At 35.7% G+C, this 20,283-nt stretch overlaps 2 protein-coding genes across 4 annotated transcripts in view; one reads left to right on the top strand and one right to left on the bottom strand.

The window, feature by feature from the left end:
• LOC116778718 (centromere-associated protein E) overlaps positions 1-4,955 on the top strand; it is a 20,884-nt gene extending 15,929 nt beyond the window's left edge. For all 3 annotated transcript variants that reach the window (XM_061529749.1, XM_061529748.1, XM_061529750.1), the window contains 14 exons: positions 211-432; positions 502-627; positions 735-899; positions 987-1,142; positions 1,214-1,312; positions 1,377-1,529; positions 1,631-1,765; positions 1,948-2,108; positions 2,387-2,501; positions 2,595-2,704; positions 3,190-3,352; positions 4,194-4,294; positions 4,394-4,520; positions 4,623-4,955. In XM_061529749.1, the coding sequence (XP_061385733.1) occupies positions 211-432; positions 502-627; positions 735-899; positions 987-1,142; positions 1,214-1,312; positions 1,377-1,529; positions 1,631-1,765; positions 1,948-2,108; positions 2,387-2,501; positions 2,595-2,704; positions 3,190-3,352; positions 4,194-4,294; positions 4,394-4,520; positions 4,623-4,682 (1,893 nt within the window). In that variant the 3' untranslated portion in view covers positions 4,683-4,955. The remainder of the gene's footprint in view (positions 1-210; positions 433-501; positions 628-734; positions 900-986; positions 1,143-1,213; positions 1,313-1,376; positions 1,530-1,630; positions 1,766-1,947; positions 2,109-2,386; positions 2,502-2,594; positions 2,705-3,189; positions 3,353-4,193; positions 4,295-4,393; positions 4,521-4,622) is intronic.
• Positions 4,694-20,283, bottom strand: LOC116779098 (cullin-associated NEDD8-dissociated protein 1). The gene is made up of 24 exons (XM_061529751.1): positions 20,045-20,283; positions 19,762-19,931; positions 19,474-19,687; positions 19,265-19,399; positions 19,027-19,184; positions 18,795-18,957; positions 18,433-18,606; positions 14,642-14,750; positions 13,313-13,446; positions 11,654-11,814; positions 11,028-11,233; positions 10,635-10,819; positions 10,307-10,435; positions 10,103-10,234; positions 9,632-9,803; positions 9,299-9,447; positions 8,570-8,730; positions 8,019-8,217; positions 7,606-7,725; positions 7,260-7,397; positions 6,772-6,960; positions 5,934-6,177; positions 5,587-5,733; positions 4,694-5,172 (listed from the first exon to the last, which is right to left on the bottom strand). The coding sequence occupies exons 1-24, from the start codon at positions 20,084-20,086 to the stop codon at positions 5,045-5,047; spliced, it is 3,759 nt and encodes a 1,252-aa protein (XP_061385735.1). The 5' UTR covers positions 20,087-20,283; the 3' UTR covers positions 4,694-5,044.

Genomic DNA, 20,283 nt, shown 5'->3' with positions numbered 1-20,283 from the left:
TTTGATAATGAATGAGTTTAAGCTAGTAAAATTGAAATTATTATCACTAATCTGCTACGCACAAACTAGAAAGTGGTGCTCTATTAATTTTATTATAAGTAAAGTACGGCAATACGTATCTTCTAACAATATTATTGATTTACCAAAAACGTCTCCTAATATTTTTGGGTCATGGTTCAGTTTATATATTATAATATATTCAAATTTTAGTTAGAAGAAGCTCGTCGAAAGTTAGAAGACTATGAGAAAATTAGCAAAGTTCAAAGGACATTAACTGCTGATAATGCAGAATTAGAACGTGAACTTGCCGCACTTAATAATCGTTTAGAGCAAGCTGATAAGGCTCGAAAGAATGAAGTTGCTGAAACTAAAGCCCGTTATGACTCACAAATGAACTCTTTGCGAGATGAAATGAAATCTTTACATAATCAGGTACCATAATAAAAAAAAACTTTCTATGTCCTAACTGTACACTTTTAAAAAATTCTTAATTTTTATTAGGTGTCGAGGTTTAGAAGAGAACGCGATAATTATAAACAGATGCTAGAAGCAGCTCAGAAAACAATAGCTGAAGACAAAAGTGGTGAAAAAAGAGCCAAACGCAATTCTATATCTAGTACTGATGAGGTATTGAAATGTTATATGTACATACTATATTTTACTTATATAAAAAGTAATAAAAAATGGAAATTAATATGTTAATCAAAAATACAATACGGCTATATACATTTCAGGAAGAATATCGTAACAAAGTAGCAATCTTAGAGCAGCAACTAGCATGTGCTGAAGACGAACTTTGTGAGGCAAGGCTCCTCGCTTCAAAACTTAACACAGAACTCGTCAGTGAGAGATCAACAGCTGAAGTTCGTCTTGCAGAAATGCAGTCTCGGCTAAATGAGGTATCATTGATAGCAGCAACCTTTACTATATCACAACGCTAATTTAATAGGCATCAAGAATAAAAACTTGAATTTAACTTTGCACAGTACGAAGAAGATAGGCTGTTGTCATCGGGTCGGGGGAGACTGGCGGGACTGGCAACTAGGATGGAACTTGCGTGGCATAAGGAACGTGACGAACAAAACAGACTGCTGCATGAGACCTCTACCCTCGCACGAGATCTAAGACAAACGCTGTTTGAGGTAAAATAATGTGATAGGTCATTTAGAACCTGTAATAAAATAATGATTAATAAAACCTGATTATTTTTAAGGTGGAGCGGGAAAGAGAAAAGGAAAGATTGGATATGAAGAGAAGGATAGATCAACTAAAGAGAACAACAGAAGAGGAAACTGAGGAAGCCAAGAAGAAGGTAATTTTTTTAGCATTGAGAAAAAAGAGTAAATATTTTTTTTACTAACAAGAGTATTTTTAAGGTGACTGAACTGCAATGTGATTTACTGGAACTACGGGACGCACACGCAAAACTGAGAACCGCCAATGAAAAGTTGCGTCGTGACAAAGAGAGACACGATCGTGACCGCGATCAAAACAAATTATTGGTGGCCTCTCTCAAACGAGCGCAACAGGTACTTAGATCAATCCTTGTGAAGAATAGTTTTCACTGATCTTTTAAAAACAAAAGTTTGTTAGAATAACCTTATTTATTATTATTTTAATAATATAATAGGAGGATGACAAAGTGATTACACAACTAGTCGATACAATAGACGATTTAATGAAGCAGAATCCTAGTATGTTCCGAACAGACGCTATAAAGCCTGAAAAGAGTCTTATGACCCCAACTCCTCCGAGACGCAATAGGGTAAGATATTGTTGTGAAAATAATAGTCAACAAAAATATTATTTTAAACGTAACTGTGTTTATACATCCTGTAAATTTAAAAGTTACTATAAGTTTTAAAGATATCTAATATGAGTAATTGCGAGTAAAACACCAGTGGATGCGGGACATTCTATATAGTTAGTCAATATTTCAATCTCCAGTCATCTAAGTCTCGATCCCGTTCCGCTACTCCGGAAACTAGTGAAGCGCAGGCGGCGAGCGACGCACAGGCCACCGCCGTAAGACTGAAGAGACTCACTGACGAGCTTCGCGCCTCACGTATAGCTGAGAGACAACGAAGACAGCAAACTAGTGCCAGGCGGTGAGCGATTAACTAAATTTTGAGTAAATAAAAATTACTTTTAAAAATCATTTAGATTACACATATATCCATCCATATCTGCTGGTATGAAAAATTTTTGAAATATTCCATCGACGTATGTATGTATTAAATATTTATCTTATAAAAGTATTCATAACGCAAAATTTAAAAAATCTGTTCATTTCAAAAATAAGTTAATAACGACGGTTTTACCGCTATTTGACCAATTAAATATGAAAACTGCAGAATTTTTAACTTTTAACTCTCTTTTGACTTAGCGCTATGTCGACTGAACCCCGTGACACCCTGTCAGTGACATCATCTCGTACTCCATCGCGTGCACCTTCCCTCAAGAAACGATCTATTTCTTTGGAGCAAACCACCAAAGAACAGGTAGATTCAATATTGTTCTTGAAATATACAGTTACACAAATTATGCAGATAAATATTTACAGAATTATTTAAAATGTAATTTTGGTCGTTCAGAGTTCTATTTGGAAGACAGTAGAAGACAGCAGTGTTTCTTCAATGCAATCGCTGGATGGCGATGCGGACGTACGATTATTCACAATGCAACGGGACAATAGTCTAGATAGGCAAGTTCTGTCATTAGAATTTTATATATGAACATTAATAAGAATACTTTAATTTAGTTTACAGCTTCATATTTAAAATCTTAGTTTTAGAAACAGTAATCCATGACAGTGATACAAATGTACTACTACATACTGTATCAACAGATTTATATTATCACAATACTGGAAAAAACTGTTAGATTTCATCAATGTTAAGCAAGATAAAGTGCACCATTATCAGTTTTTCCGTTGCTCTAACACCACGTAAATTTTTGCATGATAATAGTTAATAAAATTTAAACCTTTACTTCGTCGCCTTATTTATTTTATCATCTTTCTATAGCATATTATGTAATATGTGCCCTTTACGTAACATTATAGTCAGCCGTGTAGTTACGTAAAGGGCACTAGATATAGCTGTCGAATAATGTCGAAAGTATACAAACTATGAACCGAACAAAATAATTAAATGGCGGTTTTATCATACATTACGAAACTTTTTTCAGTCGATTATCGGGTGGATCTACTCAAAGTGATGTCCTTCCCACGGAGAAGAAGAAAAAGAAAGGTTTATTTGACAAACTGAAAAAGATGACTAAGTCTCGGTCAATAGACGACCACGTCAACTCTGAAGTAGCCGACTTTAGGCCTATAGGGACTGTTTCACAGGTAACGTATTTTTTACAGTTTAAGAGACAAGACAGAACGATAGAATCTAATATAGGAATAAGTCTATATTATATTTAATATGTATGTTCACAAACAGCAACACAAAAGTATAAAGAAAAAAAAAATTAAGTCAACTTTTTTAGTCTATTTACTACGCAGTCAGTTGTATTCCATTGAATTGTTAATAGTCCTTTTGTTTTTTATAAGTATATATTATAACTAACTGTGCCTTGCCACGCTTCGCCGTGAACAACAACAGATATGATTTATTGAAGTTTTATTTTCCAATACTTGTGGGTATCCTAATTTTTTTTGTTTTCACATTGTTTATGTACATATAGAGGCTATCTTGTTTTCCAACACGGGAACACGAAACATACGATTGTCCATGCGAAAAGCAATCCACTTCCAAATCTAGGCCACAAATTGCTAAAGCTTGAGCTTGACCTTGAGCTTTGTTCATTGTGACTGCGAACGCCAATGGAGTTAGGAACTGTCATCTTTTATATTGAAATGGTGTATCGGTTGGGATCATTGGAATTCGAGGAATGAGGACATCCTCACCTTCGAAGGGCCCCGTTAAAATCGTTGCTTCAACTATGCTCTCCATTAATTTTTTAACTGCGGGTCGTGTGCCGTTGCAGTTGTGGCTAGTTAATTGGGGCACTTAGTATCGTGAAAAATAGTTAAAAACAACTCTTGTTTATATCGTATAAAAATTTCAGCATTTCATTTCAAAAATTGAATCGGTGCAGAACATTTTGAGTTTTTCAAGTTTTCAAAATTATAATCCATACCTCAAACCAGTGATGCAAAAACAAATTTGCAAACTAATTTTCAGGGCTCGGACTCCGATATGAGCACAACCGGCAGTAAGCGGGATCTTCGCGGCCGTTTGTCCGGCATGTTCAGTAGGAAAGGCCAGTTGAGCAGAGGAAACAGGTGCAAAATAAAAATATTCAACTACTAACGCTCTAAACCATTAACTATATTATGGAGAGGATATTTTTTTTTTTTGTATTTTTTCATGATTTTTAACAGCAAAGACCAGAGCCCTGAGCGACCTGGCAGTGCGACTGGCAGCACGACTGGGAGCGCGACCGTCACTAAACCTATTTTGCGCAACGCCAGCTCGTCCACCCTGTCTAGAGCTTCGCCGGCAAAACCGGTAAGTAATTTTATGGAACTATTCTATTCATAAGCGAGTGTATAACATCCTTCGCCTAAAATATATGATTTTTATTGTTATATTTATTTTTTTTTTTTGCAGGCATCCCTCAGTACAAGAGCATCTAGCGCTACTCCGGGTACAAAAAGGAAAGGAAAATGATTCAAGAATAATAGTGTTTCGCTTTTTTTATTGTATTTATCCAACCTCCTATGAATATTCCACATAGCATGTAATATCACAATACATATCAGACAGAACTACCAAAAGAAAACTATCTATTAAACAAGAAAATCCTTCCGGATGCCATAAATGCCATTTCCCTACTAATGACACTGGATCTTCCCATCCTTCTTAGCTGTTTGCTAAACATGTTTGTAATATTTGTTATTGTAGTAATTATAACTGTTGAATAAAATCCAATGTCTCGTTCTATATCGGGTATAATTTTTACATCGCTGAGTACAAAATTAAAATATATGAATTCTGGTGATCATTTGAAAAGCGTGATCGGCATTCGGAGGCTAGCTCTGATCCATGAGGTTGGAATCCACGCCGCCTGAAGAATCTTTCAGGATCGACTCGAATATGGGCTGCAAGTCTGGGAATGACTTGATCTGAGTCACGAAGTCCATTAAGTGAGGGTTTTTGTCTGAAAATATATAAAAAAAAAAGTTATTTAAAAAAAAAAATCCTGAAGCTATCCACATCATTTAGTAAAATTATAACGTCACATGAGGTGTCATAAGATAAGTTATTCTGCTGAAATAACTTATCTTATGACTTTATATAACTTATCTTATAAAAATAAATTTAATTGGCATATTAATACCCGCAAATAAAAATAATATAATAAGGGTCTCAAATATCAAATTTAAACCCTTGTCAAGGCGAGTAGACCTATAAACGAAAATTTAAAATTCACAAACATGCAGTTATATGAGACTACTTCAGTCATCAATATACTGCTGTGTAAACTACAATCTCTTATAAACATATAATAGGAGAAAACTGAAAGACGAAAAAATTTTAAACTAGATTAATGTAATAATATATATATGCTCACCCGCGTCAGGTATCTGTAGCAAGGCGGCGGCAGCTCTTAGAGCTGATCTCTTGAGCTCGTCCTGCTTCTCGTACTCCTGCTTAACAGAGTTAGCCTTCACCTTCATAGTGCATGTAGCACGAAGCGGCTCCACCAAACTCTCCAGTCCTGGAAAATATTTCATTGATTTATTTCGTTTGCGATAATTGAAATAATAGATCATGATTTTTAGATGTAAATTCCTTGCAAATTTTACCAAATTTTTTTCTAAAATCTTAATGATAACGAAACAAATCGATTTACTTCATTGATCATCATAAGACAGTTACAAAATTATTTATTAGCATATTACAACAAACGCAACTCACTCTGCAGCACCACCGCCGGACACAAGTGAGCGAGCCTGGCGCACATGAGGTACGTCAACATTTTGATGTCGTAATGGTCTCGGAGGCCGTCCTCCACGTGCCTCAGGAACTCGAACACGTCGATGCGGTCCAGACACGTGCCCAGCAGAGTGTACATACACTCGAAGGCCGCCTTGCGCAGGTCGAGGCCGTCGTCCACGGAGTGCTTGAACGGACCCATCTCTACTTCTCTTATCAGTTCTTTCTGTAAAAATCATACAAAATTGTTATAAGTGATGTGTTGGATGGTTAAGGTATTCTACCTTTCTCGCATCGTCTTTGTTTCTGAACAATATATTCTTACATCGAAACCCACAATAGTCGAGAACATACAAGGGACGTCATGCTAAATATCAATTATTATGGTTTTTCCGAAAACGATACACACACTCAGATATAGTCGTATCTTTAATATCGTTATTTATAACTCAATATATCTTGATCTTAAGTCGTGGTGGCCTGGAGATAAAGGCGCGGGTTCGAAACCTGGCAAGTACCAATGTGATCTTTTCCGAATCATATGTACTTTGTAAGAGTATTTAGACACCACTGACGGACGGTGAAGGGAAACATCGTGAGGAAACCTGGTCCTATAATTTCAAATTATAAGATTGAAATCGCCAACCCGTCTTGAGCAAGAGTCGTGATTAATGCCCTAACCTTCTCAATGCGAGAAGAGGCCTTTGCTCAGCAGTGGGCTCCGATAAGCTGATGATGATGATGATGATAGTATCTTGATATTTACCTAACTATGAAATGAATCGATATAATGATCATAAATATTCTTCTATCCTTTTACCTTGACTTTAGTCTCAGCGTAGATGGTCGGCAGGACTTGTGGCAGCAGATCTCGCACCAGCGACGGTTTATTATGAGCTGCCGAGTTAAAGGCGACCAGTGCCACGCGCCGCACACCCAGCTCACAGTCGCGGAGGGGAACCAGCAACTCAGACATACACGATCGCAACATACTGTCGATGGCTTGAGGCTGGAAACATATTATATTATTAATATACACTTAGCAATAAATAAACGTTATTCCGTACCAAAACTCACCAAAACATCTTAAACTAATAATAGGTAATCCAATGTATGACATCGGTGTACTCTACAGTACCTCTTAACAATTAAAATAGAATGAAACTATGAAGAGTTCTTTGTATCTGTGCGAAATGTTTTTGAGGACTCGATTAATTTGTATCAGAGAATAAACCAAAATATTAAAAGAGTCCCGTGCACATGAAGACTATTATTCCTGTTCCATATAGTTATATGACCTGACCGCACCTGGTCCGATATAGTGAACTTGACGGCGGTGACGGCGGTAGTCCTTGTGAGGGGTTCAGACGACTTCAAAAACTCTTTCAAATGTGGCAGAAGCTGCTGAGGTTCTAATAAACATAGCTTTCCCAAACATTCCGCAACCTGTTGGAAATAGAAATATATATAACATAACACCTTTCCCAAATTTCTCCTAGAAAGATATTTTTTTATAAATATTTACAGGTTTGTTTGATAGATGTTTTTTCATTCTATTATTTCAATTAGAAATTTAATTCAAAATTTAACAGATTTCATAAATATTTTCATTAACCAATTGCTACAAAAATAAACACTTATAACTATTACTTACAACATTGCGTGATCCCTCCTCAGCACATTGGCAATGCTTAGACAGCTGTACCCAAATCTCTGGTATGAAAGGCCTCAACGCCTCCACGCTCTCTGGTGTGCAGGACTCGCAAGCTATAATCTATATAAAAAATATATTATGAAGGAAGATAGTGAGATCTAAGACTTTCGCGAGTGTTCATTTAAAGGAAACTAATATTTTCGGAATACTACGCATATTTTATTATTTTTTAAACTACATACTGCCGACGTGTCGGTTTGCAGCAACCGAACGATGTATGAACGAACGAACGAAAAGTCGGGAGTGTGTAGTTTTTAGAAATAATAAAATACGCGTAGCAATGTGAAAAATTTGTTTCATTTATATTAAGGAAGATATTTATAATAAATGTTTTAATGATCGAACAAATGTACCTCTTTAAGTGAATGCAGAAGCAGATACTGTCTTTTGGGCTGCGCTTCGATCTCGTTGAGTATGAACGGTAAGAACTCTGGTAAGTTTCCTACGGCCACTGATCCTAGCGCGTAGCTCGCAGCCGACTTCACCTCTTCAGAGGATGGCGTGAAGGAACTCAATAGCACCTCTTTCAGATTCGGAATAGAACTAAGATCGCTGTGAGTGAAAATAAAATGCATAAAAAAATTATATTATTTCGAGAAACTTATGACCAAAAATACTCAGAGGTTTGATTAGTCGAGGCTATTTAAATAAATGCTAATTAATTTAGAGGAAGAAATCTTTACCTATATATTCCTTAGGTATTATTTAAAGATTTATATTACTTTATCCACGAAATATTAACTATATCGTTGTATGTATCATTATAGAAACCTGTTTCATAAATAACGTGTCCCAAAACCAAATTAACGGTCCCATTATAGGTTTGAGATTGGACTTCGTTAAATGTAAGGACATTACATGGCCTAACAAGCGGATATATCTATCAAAGTACGTCAACACTAACAGATGTCGGCCTATCTCCGCCAGCGCCAGGAGTGCGAACATGTGATGTGTATCAGAGCGTGGTTGCGCCGCGTCCTTCAGGAAGCCGCGTGTGATGTCCAGCGCGTCCGAGCCCCCGGACACCACGACCGCCGCCACGCACTTCGCCAGCGAGTGATACGCCTGGAACGAACTTGATTATTAATCATATTGTATTATAATCATTTATAACACATTATACGAAGGTAATAGACCTCCTCACAAAGAGTTTGAAACTTCAATAAATTTTAAGTTCGATTTCAAATTAACATTACTGTTTTCCTTCTGTGGGACTCATACTACACCATCATCATCATCAGCCTATAGAGCCCACTGCTGAGCAAAGGCCTCTTCTCAAATGGAGAAGATTAGAGCATTAATCACCACGCTTGCTCAAGACGGGTTGGCAATTTCAAACTTATAATTTGAAATTATAAGTCTAGGTTTCCTCACGATGTTTTCCTTCACCGTCCGTCAGTGGTGTCTAAATACTCTTAGAAAGTACATATGACTATGAAAAATCACATTGATACTTGCCAGGTTTCAAACCCGCGCCCTCACGCATGAGAGGCGGGCCTTTAACCTCCAGGCCCCCACGACCATATAATAGTACACATATAAATGTAAGTCGCTTATAAAGTAGTATTTTAAAAGACAGTTAAGACGTTATTGATAACAAACTTTATTATTAAATGGTTCCGTATAACATTACTTGTTTGATATGATGCGGAGTGGCAGCATGGTCGGGGTTGTCGTGCACGGGGGCCACCAGCAGCGCCAGGAGCTCGCGGCGGCCGCACCCCGCCACGTCCGCCGCGACCAGCGCTGATAGAACCCCCACCATCGCCTTTAACGCGCCACCTGCGTAATGCTTGTAAAATTAGTTCCTAGACCCGATTTCATGTGCTTTTAATGGATCGGTGAGTTATCATTTTATTTTCCTTTGTGATAATTTATAGTTATGGATTCCTCAATAAAAAAAACCTTATGCTAAAAAAAGAGTTAATATAGTGCGATCAGTTTTTTATTATATTTATAATAGCACCTTGCAACAGCGGGGATCTTGCCAATGCCAGTATGTTCGGTGTGAGTGCATGTCGTGCATCCGGTGTGAGTGCGGCCGGACATCTCTCACAGGCGCCGCGGACAAGAGTTAGCGCTGTCTGAGCACAATGCAGATCCGCCTCGCAGACTAGGGCTGGCACCTCCATCAGCACCTGGACACATAATATGACTTTAATATCAATATCCTTAGGTATTTTTCATGATTGACAACCCTAGTGAGTAATTTGTTAATAGCTATGTTAAGAGCTTAGCTGTAGTGAAATGATATATGTTATTGCATTAATTTTAAACTTTAAATAACTAAATTCATTGTCAGATCAGTGTCTACAATATCATTTATGCCAATACAAAATTAATTACTTTGCAAATTATATTCCAACCTTTTTTTGATCACTGAACTTCTTTGTCGAAACAAAATATTTTTTTTAACAACCAGTAACAATCGACTCACCTTACTCAGTAGCTCTATACTAATAGCGTTACTGTAGTTCTGTACGAGAGTATCCAACAAAACCAACGTTGACAGTTTTAAGGCCCTCTGATTTTTCCTCAAGAAAGAGCCTAGAATCGGTACTGCGTCGCTCTAAAATTAATTTTACGTGTCACATAATACATTTTGAAGAGAAAAGAATTTTATATACATAACGTTCCATACCAATATCGGCCGCAGGTCAATACGTAGGGGTGAGGAAGCAATTTTAGTGAGAGCCTTCACAGTCGTCAACCGCGTTATTTCGTTTCTCAATCTCTCCAAGAATATCGGGAGACACACTGGCAGCTCATTCTAGAAAAGAAAGTTATAAAACATAATTCGTATGTTTAAAAAAATAAAACGATTTTGAGCTAATCTGAATTAAAATACAAATAGACATAGACAAATGAAAAAATTTCGTCGTGTAGCAACTAGAATGCGATATTCCAGGCTTGCACGTTTCGATGATTATTTCCCTTACATTTTTCAATTCCAATTTATGCACACCCACCTCTAAGTAATCACCAAAGTGACATATGAGTTGTCCGGCGGTGGCGATGGCTCGCTCCTTGACCTCTTGATCCATGTCCGTGGCGCGGAGCCTGACGAGGGTACAGTCGTACATACCGCGCACCCAGTCCCCCACCTCGCGCTCGCCCACCCCCGACACCCCGGACACACCCCTCGAGATGTCCTCTGATATAACAATATTACATTTCTAAAAAATTGTGAAAAGCCTGAATATAATAATATTTTAACTAACGTTGATTTGCTCTTGATGCATGTGATACAATCATAATACGATGAATCTGACAGATTCTACATACTAAGTTAGGTAAGCAGTTTTTTTTTTATTTGACGGTAGGTTATACTTGTATAATATTAGTGTCACGTGATGACTGACCGAGTGGGCGCATGACCTTGACGAGCGTCTGCAGGACGTGTAAGGCCTCCGCGGTCACCTTGTAGAAGGGGTCGTGAACACAGGCCAGCACGGCCGGCAGGAGGGCCGACACGTGGGGTCGCATACAGTCGGGGGCGTGACCGCGGACCAGCCACACGACGAACACCAGCGTCTCGATCTTCATAGACGACGCGGTGCCTTTGTCGCTGTGGACGAAAACTATTAATATACATTTAAAAAAATTAAAAGAACGTCGGCTCTCTTTATGTTTGAATATAAAGGATAAAGTCGAAAAACTTGTTGAGAAAAAATACTATACAAAATTTATGAGATCAGAATTTTTTTAATGCGGCTTGCTGTTTTTAATTATAAATTCTCTTGTGTAAGATGTCAATTAATTATTACTTCATTTCTACAACTCAAAATTATTTCATACTGAACTAAAGAAGACAATAACATAAAAAAAAAGTTTGAACAACCTTGGTTTTGAATTTGTTTTTAAATAAACAATTGCCATCAAATCTTAAAGAAAACTTATGGAGTTTAATTGTATTTTCAAAAGGTTTCATTTAAAAGTTACATAAAAAATGAAGACAAATGTATTTGTTTTTTTTTATTTATCTCACGTGAGTGGCGGAGTCAGTGCTCTGATGACCCTGGCGGCGTGGTCGGCGAGGCAGCCGGGGGCGGCCGCCAACAGCTCCCTTAACAGAGCGAGGGCGCACGCTCGAGCACGCACGCTCCGCCCGCGGATGACGCGCAGGGCTCCGCGCACCACGCCCGCCACCTGGTGATATATTTATTAAATAATTTTGATTTATATGTAAGGCGGCCCGTACATCTACAATAGTATTGCACAATATAGTGTGATTGTAAAATATTATTAGCAGTGTAGGGATAATATTTAAAAAATGCGCAATGATTGAACAGAAGTTTGAGCGAACTTAAATTTTATTGCGCAATATGTATTTTTTGTCCTTGGTAGGGTAAGTATTGCTCAATATTTTTTTCAGTTCACTGTTCTGAGCGGTTGTGATCAGTTCTCATGTTTCTCTTGTGAAAATATTGACTTGAATGGTTTGTCAATCTTATTGCTAAATATTATTGAACGTTTGGATTCAAACAGGGTATTCAATATTATTGCACAATAAAAATATTATGCGAAATTATTGTAGATGTATGGGCCGCGTAAGAGACGACCTCTACCGGGTTTATAGTAGAAATAGTTTCATTTTATTATTATAAGATAAAGAGGAAATTTTATACTGGACATAAAGTATGAAAAATTAAGAATGTGCAGACATATGGTTGTCTATTATTTATCTGGACGAAGTGTTGTGTTGGCACTTGGCAGGTATGGACAGGCATAGATAACAGTTACTTCGACTCGATGTGACAATAGAAAATATATATATAGCCTAGATCTGTCCTGAGATCTGTTTTATTGTAACCATTTTCATAAAATAGGGTTGACTGCAAAAAATATGGTCCTAGTAGATTACAATTTTAATTTGAATGCGTGTGAAAATGTATGAGAGGGATCCGAGGTAAGTACCGGGTAATAATAAAGAATAACATCGCAGTCCGCAGTTTTTCTGATCAGCGAAGCAGCCGAGAAATCCAACTATCTTTAAATACTAATAACAATGTTATACTAACTCGGTTATAGAAATTAAATAGACATTACATTTTTAAAGAATAAGTCCAACTTCCAATCATTTTGCCATTTCAATATATTTTATTGTTAAAAATTTTCGTAATTATTTTTATCATAAAATTTTATTTTTTAATTTAGAACCAACTTCATTCGTCATATTGTTGATAACGACATGAAATATCATCTTAAAGCTGTCGGAAAAAAATATTTCTTTTAGAATAACTGTTAGACATAATATTATTATATGTTCATTGTTTAATTATGTACACGTTTATTTTATTTAATTAATTTTAATATCGATTTTGTGATTATCGATATTCTATATAAGACCAGCGTACTATAAGATCTCATTTGCACTACTCGTTAGCTGTGCCATTAGCAATTTCGACCTTAATAGATTCAATTAGAAAGATAATTTTATTTTTTTAAAGAAAAAATGTCCACGGAAAATAATAATTCATTTCAAGAAACAAAAATCATCTCTGGGTGTTACATGTGTAATAACCCTAACAATGATTGACATACTGTAATTTTCACACCTTCACACAAATTGAAATGAACAGTCTGTCTTTCGAGTGGTTGTACTGAAATAATTAAATATTATTGAATTAATACATAATGTTCATACTCTCTGTAGCAGTAGAGCCTGGGGGCTGTCCGCCGCCGGTATCAAGGGCGTGTGGAGAGCTGGAGGGGGGCGAGTCGCCCGCAGTAACGCTGTGTACGCCGATAGAATGTCACACTTCACGTTCTCCTCACGCTCTGTGAAAATATATATATTTTAGGAATATAAAAGAGGAGGAGAGGGGAGAACGACATATAAGCAGTTGTCAAAAGAGATCAGGACACTGTTTTCGTTCTAACGCGCGCTGGTGTGAAAGATTAATAGATGGTAGATTTTCGGAGTGTTTAAATCTTTCGTTTCTTATATTCAGATTTCGTTTCACAATAAGTTTAAATCGAGATTTTTGAAATTTATTAATTTAAAAAATGTTTCTAGTTTTTTTTGTAAATTTAATAAATTAATAGTGAAATTGAACATCCAAGAATATATTTTTTTTAAAGTCAATTCTGATCTAGGTTCTAAGAATCTTTAAAATTTATGTGCTAGTTTACCGTCACACTAATATTTGATTTTAACTTTGGTTATCTTCGGATATGTTGTTCTCTTACTTTTTTTATTTCTTTTATCAAATCAAATTTCGAATGCGATAAAAGTTGTGGTAGCTACAAGGCTACTTAAATAATAATAATAATAATTTTATAGCATTTTCAAATTGGGTACCTACACATTTAACTTTGAATGAATTTTGAATTTAATCATAGAAAATAATAATTAGTTTATGGTCTGAAATAATTAAAAAAAAGTTTGTTTCAAGTTTAAAAAATAGAAAATTTGTAATTAAAATATAAGCGTATGTAATGTAATGTTTCATTCTGACGATGTATGGTAAATATTTTTATTTGGATTATTCTAATAATGAGTTTATATATAGTAATTATTGACAATACTTCTGATTACATCTAAAATACAATAAAAAACTGTGAATGAGAAAGCGTAAGTTTTATAATTAATCAATATATCTCAGTTTAAATAACACTAAAATTTTCGGATACACTACAGATTTTTTTTTTATTACTATTATACTCCCGAGGTTTCGGTTTCTTAGCAGCAACCGTGATCACGGGCAGACGAGATGAAAAATAATTTTATATTTTTAAAATTAAAAAAAAAACCGCGTGGTATATCTGAAAAACTTAGTTTTATTTAAAGGATGACTGGCAAAAGTCTTAGATATCATAATATCTCAGTCGAATACATTTGTTATTCACGTGTTCTTTTTTTTGTATATTCGTTTTCATCAATGTTCGTGGTCAACCTTGGGAATGCAATGTCTAGAATTATGATAATATCAATGACGTCACTAAGCCGCCATCCAAGTGAAGGAATACAAACCCTTAAATCTTGCAATCAATGCAGGTGATACAGTCACATACATTTCAGCCAAAAGCTCGTGACGCGTTGAGATCACGGATTCCAAACATTTAGCAGCAGCGCGCCTCACCTGTTTATATCAAGTAATATATTATGAAAATTATTGGTAATAAATTTAAATACAATAAAATAAAAAAAATAACTTATACATTCATTAATATAAATACATAATAATAAAAATACGGCTGATGATCCACAAGTGATAATAGTCGAATATTTATAGGGCATATATATAAATTAAAATTAATTGTTTTTTTTTTGCTTCGTCATACACCCAACAGCTTAGCTTAAACATATATAAATAAGCAACGAGTAGCAATCTGTATGTAAAAAAGGGTCTCTAGGTCAATGTTTAAAAAAGGGGTCTACCAAAAAGACACGCTTCATCGTAGTTCACAAGAGTCCAAGTACCTCACTGCAGAAAATCAGAAAACGTCAAAAAACTCGGAGTCAGGGATCTCAAGTGGCAGTGTCGAAAGAATCTTAGCGAATTAAATGCGCATGAACAGGGTCTCTGGGCTTTGGATGCCCTGAAAAAATATGACGAACAAAAGAAAACACCGGTGAACATTGCTTTTCAGATGGATTTTACTTTTATTTTTGAATCGCTTAGAGACCATTTGTGGGACCTGGACCCAACATTTTTATATAGAAACCAAACAATATAGAGCAAGAGCCCGTGAGTGCCAGATCTTCGGATTTTCATAAAAGCTGAAAATTTTTCTATGTGTGTCCCTAGTACAGGTAAGAATGATCCCCACCCATGAAGCTGAGGCAGCGGTGGCTTTGGCAGGTAACAGGTAACAAAGGTGTATAAAATTCCATCTCAAATTTATCATAAAATAAAACTTAATTTTTTTATATTTGATTCATAATAATATCAAAACTCGCGTTGCTCATTGCCAGACAGTTAGTATGGTTGCAACCCTCTGCCGGACACCCTTAAACTATTATAATTTATAATTATACTTACGTTATATTATAAAATCTCAATTTTATATATAATTTTTTGGGGGCCTATTAATCTATATGTAGATGATAGCCGGACAGTTTCGACGGTTCTATCATCTTGCTAGACGCATTCAAAGTGAGCATTAGTTCGGGGAGCAAGGAGCGTATACAGTAACTAGTGCGAGTGAGACAGAGCGCTTGGCCTATTGCGGCCCTTCACTGCGCATCAGCTGTTGTTTATTGTAACTATCTGGTGAACGGCTATGCTCATAATAAATGTATTATTTTTCTGTGCAGTTTATAAAATAAATGTGATCAGTTGTAATAAAGTGCTATCATGAGTGACGAAAAAATAGTTTGCTTTGTTTGTAAGAAAAGTGATGAACACATAATATTATTTTCTGAAGAAACTTTTAAAAAATGCCAGACTATTCTTAAATTACGAAAAATACATAAGCTAAAATACAGAGACATTACTTTACCTAGTGAATACACCGAGAGTGGTTATCACAGAGTATGTTACAAGGTATTTACAGGTCTTATGAAAAAATATTTCACCTCTCAACCATTAAGTGCTGAAAAACAAAAAGGAAAAAAACAAGGGAGTTGTGTAATTACAAGCAACTCATCTTCAACCTTGTCGTCAATACGAGATTTGAGTTCCGAACTACCTGATCCACAATCTTCGTCAACAGAATCTTCATCTCAACTAATTTTACTATCCCAGTCCACAGAAACACAACCTTCGACATCTGAAAATGAATCTCATTTACAGTCTGTACTAAATAATGGTTGGATACTGGAAAATGACCACTACTATTTTAAATGGTTTGAAGGAGATCAATTACCGACTTATGTCAGCGAATCTCTAAAAACAGTTCCAGGTATTTGATAATTATGTTAAATTATTATACATTAATTTTGGACTATTTGTAATTAAATTAACTTGGTTTTTTTACTATTGCAGAAAATAATGAAGAAGGCGATATTGAAGACGATCAATCCACAGAATGGAATAATAGTGACGAGGAATATGGATGTATTGACGATGAAAATGATGAAAATGTTTAAAGATTTTATTAAAATAAATGTATTTTTCTGTAACTTTTTTATTTAAAAAAAAAATTGCCCTTTGATATAATAAACAATAAAATTTGATTTATTTAATTCATTTAATTCATTGGCTTTACAATTTTGATAGAATTGAAAATAATAAACTTCGTAAAAATGAAAAATAATATAAATAAAATTATTAGAGTTTCGATATGATTGGAGTTGTATTAGAACAATTTTACTGAGTACTGTTTTAAATATTTGTTATTCAAAGTGTAAAAATTTATTTAATGAAATTTCTTGACTAAGAAAAAAATAAGCTGTACAATTTGAACTTGATAACAGCTGATGCGCAGTGAAGGGCCGCAATAGACCAAGCGCTCTGTCTCACTCGCACTAGTTACTGTATACGCTCCTTGCTCCCCGAACTAATGCTCACTTTGAATGCGTCTAGCAAGATGATAGAACCGTCGAAACTGTCCGGCTATCATCTACATATAGATTAATAGGCCCCCAAAAAATTATATATAAAATTGAGATTTTATAATATAACGTAAGTATAATTATAAATTATAATAGTTTAAGGGTGTCCGGCAGAGGGTTGCAACCATACTAACTGTCTGGCAATAAGCAACGCGAGTTTTGATATTATTATGAATCAAATATAAAAAAATTAAGTTTTATTTTATGATAAATTTGAGATGGAATTTTATACACCTTTGTTACCTGTTACCTGCCAAAGCCACCGCTGCCTCAGCTTCATGGGTGGGGATCATTCTTACCTGTACTAGGGACACACATAGAAAAATTTTCAGCTTTTATGAAAATCCGAAGGTCTGGCACTCACGGGCTCTTGGACCAATAGTCATTAACTTGGGACGAACCTCTTCTCCGACTCCATTTGAAGTCCAAAGTGTAAAATTTGACAGGAATGTTTTTACTTCATTACTTCATCGTCGCAAGAGTCTTTTGCAGACTCGTCGCAGTCATTACGTATCAGCGATCTGTGTACATTATGACTTTCATGGGATATGGAATAGTTGCAGTGGTTTCCCCTTGCCTTCTGCACCAGCACTTTTTTGGGGCTATTTAGACCCCAAGGCTTGCTGTAGCCTGTTCCAGCCAGTGGTTTCTAAATACTCTTAGAAAGTACATATGACTCGGAAAAGAACACAGTGGTACTTGCCAGGTTTCGAACACGCACCCTCTTGTATGAGAGGCGGGCCTTTTAACCTCCAGGCTACCACGACCTTGTAAGGAAGGCCTTACAAAAAAACTACTTTGCAAACTCTGAGCTGAAATGTTTTTCGACCAAGACAATTCACCGAGCCAAAATACGCCATCACGACGCTTGCTATACAAGAAGCTGACAACACACGCTATACAAGAAGAACACCCAGACCTCGCTCCCAGTAACATCTCTTTCCTCAGCTCAAGGAACATCTCCGAAGCAAAAAAATTCACGAACATACTTAAATGATGCTAGAGAGCCGTTTCCGGACAGTGGAAACAATTTTTTTTAAAGGGAATTAGGAGTTGAGAATAATGATGCACAAAAAAAAAAATAGTTACCGGGACTATGTTAAGAAATACATTTTCTTTCAAGTTAAAATAACCTTAAAGTCATATTTTTTATCATTTGTTTTGTATCACCCCTTGTAGGTACACTAGTTTTTTATACTCAGCAAAGCCCTATAATTTGAACACTTATGATGTTAACATCATATGCATTTAGCTTGTAAATTTACCTTCCAGGACATGTCGTCATCATCAGAGTACTCCTCCGAGTCCGACTCGGGCTCGGCCAGTTCAAAAGATTCATCCTCCATCTCCTCGTCCTCCCCACCACCGCCACCTTCTTCATCATCTTCGTAGTTGTAATTTGGATCATAGGTTATCATTTTTAGACATAGATCAATTATCTGGAATAAATTTATGAATTAAGTGTTATTAATCTATTTCACAATATTATCATCAATATAAGTACTTTAAAATATAATCTCTCACTGATGAATTCAGACTATCTCAGTGAATTACCAACTCTAAATTAACAATCATACCAAACACACATTTTGCTATGATAAATGTTGATTAAAATATAATATCTTACAGTTGGAATATGGGGCTGAACTTCTTTAGGACACTTCAAAACAAATGCTTCCAAGGCTTGAAGACAGTGTTCACGTAGCTCCTCGTCTTGATCTGTTGAATGTTTCAAAACCTGAGGAGCCACTCTCCACAACTGCTCACCAAATCTATGGCCGGCTTGACGACTGAAACCAGATTTAACTGTATATCATGTGCTACTTAAGATTATTTAATATTTGTTAAGAAATTCTTACCATACTGAAGCAATACATTGAATATGGGTACGACTGACACTTGATGATGTTGAAGTACTCAAACCCTCCAATAAGTGATCAATCAGTTTGTTATATAGAGAAGTATTACAGGACATAACAAGATGAGACAAACCAACGATTGTACGTTTACGTACAGCCTGGGAAAGAGAATATGAATATTAAAGTAATGAACTTAATTTTTATAATTTTATGAAATTAATTTTTATAAATTTCTTACCTGACGGGGAGATGCAAGTTGAGGAAGTAAGGAGTCTAATAACATTGGATGAAAGGTTATTAGCAAGCCACCAAATCTACTCAGTAAATCAGCCAGGATATCTAAAGCCTCGAGTTGGACTGACACATCTTCTTGCTGCAAATCAAACAGACATTTCTAAAACACTGACACACATTTATTATATAATAATATATTAAAAACATATATACCTTTTCAATAGCACTGCTTAACCTCCCAGTAATTTTCTTACATACATTTGCAGCAAGAATATTAGAGCCCAATGGAAGCTCCGAGATTACAGTTTTCAGTCCAATACTGCTAATATCTCTTAACTGTTCAGTGTCTGACAACATATTAGCACAGAGGGTATCAACAATACCCTCCACTTGACATTCCTTCACCTTGTTTACCAAAGGTCCTAGACTGAAATAAAATAATTATAAAATTAACAATTGTTTCACATAACAACAGTTACATTGGGGAATACAATATGATACCATTTAACAGCTAAATTCTGAACTTCTCCATTTTTATCTTCCAACAGGCGAAGAAGCATTTTTACGACTTTCCTCTCAGAGTCATCATCGAGCTTAATGCTATCTTTTTGCAATTCAGTCATCAAATCATTTGTCGCCATAAATCTGAAGTCTTTGTCATTTGATGTCATCTAAAACAAAAGATACAAATGATTGTTTAGATTTAACTAAACAAATATTTTGTGAAAATGTATTTTTAGACAAAAATTTCTCTTTAATTCTTAATAGCAAAAGCACCGGTTACCTTCTCAAGAAGATTAGCGATTTGATACGAAACACTAGCCATTTTGATTCAGTCTTGGGATCAGAAAACAAGAAATTAGAAACGTAAAAAAATCATGTGAAGTCTTAACACTTATTGAACAGACAGCCGAATTAAACACATTTGTATGAATCCAGAAAACAACCTATTGCCACCGAAATAATCGAAAAATAATGCTCATTTAATCTGACGAGTGACGACTTTTAGCTTTTTTTGTTATA

The sequence above is a fragment of the Danaus plexippus genome, chromosome 6, assembly GCF_018135715.1.
Source record: "Danaus plexippus chromosome 6, MEX_DaPlex, whole genome shotgun sequence".
NCBI classification, from domain to species: Eukaryota; Metazoa; Arthropoda; class Insecta; order Lepidoptera; family Nymphalidae; genus Danaus; species Danaus plexippus.
This window is presented reverse-complemented; position numbering and strand designations above follow the sequence as displayed.

Coding starts and splice junctions, on each gene's coding strand:
- LOC116779098 (XM_061529751.1), bottom strand. CDS start 20,086: ATGGCTAGTGTTTCGTATCAAATCGCTAATCTTCTTGAGAAG. Junction 11,815..13,312: donor AGGCTCTACTGCTACAGAGA/GTATGAACATTA, acceptor ATATATCACCAG/GTGGCGGGCGTGGTGCGCGG. Junction 10,436..10,634: donor ACTTTGGTGATTACTTAGAG/GTGGGTGTGCAT, acceptor TTTCTTTTCTAG/AATGAGCTGCCAGTGTGTCT.